Source organism: Eriocheir sinensis, chromosome 21 (genome assembly GCF_024679095.1).
Source record: "Eriocheir sinensis breed Jianghai 21 chromosome 21, ASM2467909v1, whole genome shotgun sequence".
NCBI classification, from domain to species: Eukaryota; Metazoa; Arthropoda; class Malacostraca; order Decapoda; family Varunidae; genus Eriocheir; species Eriocheir sinensis.
In genome coordinates this window covers 13,362,218-13,366,122 of record NC_066529.1, presented here as the reverse complement: position 1 = coordinate 13,366,122, position 3,905 = coordinate 13,362,218, and the positions used below count along the sequence as shown (strand labels likewise).

Sequence of the window (3,905 nt, the reverse complement as noted above, 5' to 3'; positions counted from 1 at the left end):
TCTCGAGTTTGCCTAGGTACTTTTACACATCCCGTTCGTTAGTTGTGCTAATTTCTAGGGGAGTGATTCCCATCGGTGGGGTAGGGCGCTCGGGTACGGACTGGGTGTTTTCGACCGTGAACACAGACGCGAAGTTTCTGTTTAGGATTTCGACCATTTGTCTGCTGTCCTGTGTTAGTACGTCACTTTCATCTTTTAGGGGACCGATATTGCTTTTTGTCTTCTTTTTGGTTCTTATATACGTGAAGAACTTTTTCGGGTTGGACTTGGCTTCGTGCGCAATCTGCTTTTCATAGTCGCGTTTACGCTGGCGAATGAGAGTTCTGCAAGTTCTGAGGCCTTGGTGGTACTGTTCGCGAGCCTCGTCAGTGCCGTTTTCCTTTGGCAAGTTGTATTTTCTCTTCTTTAAATTAATCGCCTGTCGAACTTGGGTAGTCATTCATGGTGGGCCTGTGGCATTATTTGTTCTCCTAGTCTTCATGGGAACAGTTGTTCTCTCTACCTCTAGGAGCTTGTTCTTGAAACCGTTCCACGCGCCGTCCACAGGAGTGAGGTTCATGGGTTCCCAAGTTGTCTGGGTTAGCAGCTCACGAGCGAGATTAAAATTGACTCTTTTGTAGTCTGGAATCCTGGATGTGTTTTCGGTGAGTTCATGGTCTCTTCTGATCTTTAGGCGAATTAGGTGATGGTCGCAACCACTTAGCTTTTCGCCGACCTGACATTCACGTGTGAGATCTGAATCACTCACGAGTACTAGGTCTAATAAGTTATTTTCCCTTGTGGGTTGGGTAACAATCTGCGTTAGAAAAGTGTCCTCTAACATTTCGAGCAGTCTGTTACCCTCCCGATCTCCAATCATCGTCGTCCAGTCAATGTTGGAACAGTTAAAGTCCCCGATAATGACTGACTGTTTGTTTTGTGTTATGGTGTGAATTTCCTCGTACAGCGCTTCGTCGTCTGCTACTTGTTGCCTTGGAGGTCTGTAAACGGTTCCAATTGTTATTTTGTTGTGCTTGCTAGTCTCCAGTTCAACATATACAGTGTCATATTTCTCTGAGTCCTCTTTGGCTATTTTCACGGCCGGGTATTTGTTCTTGACGTAACATATAACACCTCCTTTCTTGTGAAGTCTATTTTTGTAGAAGCTCTCGTATCCCGGAATTGAGAACTCGGTCATTAGGTGGTCAGAGGTGGCCCACGTTTCGGTGATGGCAATCACGTCCGGTCTTTCTACGTCAACGTAGGCAAGAACTCATCCCGTTTGGGTATTAAGTTCCGCGCGTTGGTGTATAGGACAGAAATATCCTTCTCGACTTTAACGCTTCGAGGCACAGTAGTCTGGTGTCTGCGTGTGTCCGCCGTTGGAGGTCTTGGTGTATGATGGGCGGTCTCTACTGTTCGGTTGTTTACGGTACATTGGTGCCTCTTCCGCGCTCGGAGTTTTTTTTAGTACAAAAGTACCTCCTCGTTCAGCAACCTACCAAGCCGTGCTGAGCCAATCGCATTGAGGTGAAGACCGTCAGGACGGAAAAAGGTCGGGGTTATCATAGAAATGATCCCACAGACTTGCGAACGAAACTTCCTCGTCCTGGCAGAGGTGCTTCAGTCTGTTGTTGATGCTTGACGCCTTTCTGTGGAAGCCTGTGAAAGCGTTGATTCTCGGAAGAATCCGGAGACAACGATGTGGCGTGACTTTTCCTTGTAGCGGCGGATTACTCGTCGGTAGTCAGCTAAAATTTCCTCCGTGCGCATTGTTTGAACGTTGTTCGTTCCAGAGTGCAAAACAAAGAGTGTGTCCTGTTCCGTGCGGTCTGAGACAGAGTCTGCCGCTTCTATATTTTGTAGTTTTGCACCAGGAATACATTAGCGTCTCCTGTTCTTGATACTTCGTCCACAGAACTCAGTCAATTGTTCTCTAACAATGCTGTCACTCCCCAGTTTTATGTTAACCTTGGTGTTGGCCCTTGATCCGGGGAAGTGTGATCCGTCTTCACAGGAGATGGCTGGGAGGATGGTCTTGCGTCTTCGTCTGCAAGCTAAGGAGGAGGAGGAGGAGGAGGAGGAGGAGGAAGAGGAGGAGGAGGAAGAGGAGGAGGAGGAGGAGGAGGAGGAGGAGGGTGAAGAAGAATACGGGGAGGAGGAAGGGGAGGAAGAGGAGGAGGAAGAAGGAGGTGAAGAAGAAGAAGAAGAAGAAGAAGAAGAAGAAGAAGAAGAAGAAGAAGAAGAAGAAGAAGAAGAAGAAGAAGAAGAAGAAGAAGAAGAAGATGAAGAAGATGAAGAAGAAGAAGAAGAAGAAGAAGAAGAAGACGAAGACGAAGAAGGTGAAGAAGAAGCAGAGGAGGAGGAGGAGGAGGAGTAGGAGGAGGAGGAGGAGGAGGAGGAGGCAGAGGGGGAGGGGGAGGGGAAAGAGGATGGGGAGGGGGAGGGGGACGACGAGGAGGGGGGGAGAAGGAGGAGAAGGAGGACGGGGGGGACGAGAAGGAGATGGATGGGCGGGCAGTGGAGGCGGTAGCACAAGAAGAAGAAAAAAGAAGAAGAAGAAGAAGAAAAAGAAGAAGAAGAAGAAGAAGAAGAAGAAGAAGAAGAAGAAGAAGAAGAGGAGGAAGGGGTTGACCTAACCTTGCGGGCCATGGCTCTCGTCCGGACCCTTGGGAGGGTGGAGGAGAGGGAGAAGGAAGAAGAAGAAGAGGAGGTGGAGGCAGATGAAGTAAGAGAAGAAGAAGAGGAAGGCGAAGAAGAAGAAGAAGAAGAAGAAGAAGAAGAAGAAGAAGAAGAAGAAGAAGAAGAAGAAGAAGAAAAAGAAGAAGAGGAGGGGGAGGAGGAGGAGGAGGAGGAGGAGGAGGAGGAGGAGGAGGAGGAGGAAAAGGAGGAAAAGGAGGAGAGGAGGAAGAAGAGGAAGAGGAGGAGAGGAAACATGGAAACATGGAAACATGGAAATGCAGGCAACAGAAAGCCTGTTGGCTCATTACGAGGTCGCCCGCTTGGGTGATTTAATCTGCTCGACCGCCACTTGGGGCTTGAGGAGCAGATGAAAGCACCTCGATATTGAGGAGCAGATGAAAGCACCTCGTTATTCAGTTTACTCCCGACGCAGCGAAATGACGGTCGATTCTATATTTGAAGGAGTTGACGGTATTCGCATTTACTACTTCTGAGGGAGAAGGAAGAGGAGGAGGAGGTGGAGGTGGAGGTGGAGGTGGAGGAGGAGGAGGAGGAGAAGGAGGAGGAGAAGGAGAAGGAGGAGGAGGAGGAGGAGAAGGAGGAGGAGAAGGAGAAGGAGGAGGAGGAGGAGGAGGAGAAGTTGTAATAATATTGCAGTTCGAATGCTGGGTTATGTTTTTTCCGCTTGCCTTCGTATAGCAGAAGTATCAAAGAAGGAAGAGAGGCAGTGCAAGTGTACCTGAACGTTTAACAACAGAAGCAGCGATTCAAACTTTTATAATATTTGCAACATCAATATGAACAAGAATAACGATGACAGTAATACATTAACAAGACGAGTAACTGACTGCCCCACTTATAAAAATCGTAACAACAGGCGAAACAATAATCAACACCAATATCACCAGTAGATTAACTGCAACAAAAACAGTAACAGCAAAAACATGAACATCACCGTGAAACAAAAAAATAATAATATCCATAATTCACAAAATAATTCACACACAAAAAAAGAAAAAAATCATGTTACAACTCAATCCACAGTTTCAGCAATATCCCAAGATTAGCCGGATCCTGTTAAACACATGTGAGCACATCAGAATGCTACGAATTTCCTTCAGTTCAGCAGCCATAAAACAGAAAGAGGTCATTTCCCCGGCTTTACGAGGGAGAGGAAACACTGAGTCGGCCCGCCAGCTTCCTGTATCCAACTGGAAGAGGGAGCGAGGGTGCGAGGAAGTGAG

General features: G+C 47.5%; 1 protein-coding gene across 1 annotated transcript; it reads right to left on the bottom strand.

Annotated features, from left to right (window-relative positions):
• Positions 1–2,076: 2,076 nt before the first annotated feature.
• LOC127001831 (uncharacterized protein DDB_G0271670-like) lies at positions 2,077–2,862 on the bottom strand (the record flags this gene model as incomplete). Its single annotated transcript, XM_050867027.1, has 2 exons — positions 2,077–2,441; positions 2,532–2,862. Coding segments are annotated over 2 exons (696 nt in total), but the record flags the coding sequence as incomplete, so codon positions are not given.
• Positions 2,863–3,905: the final 1,043 nt, after the last annotated feature.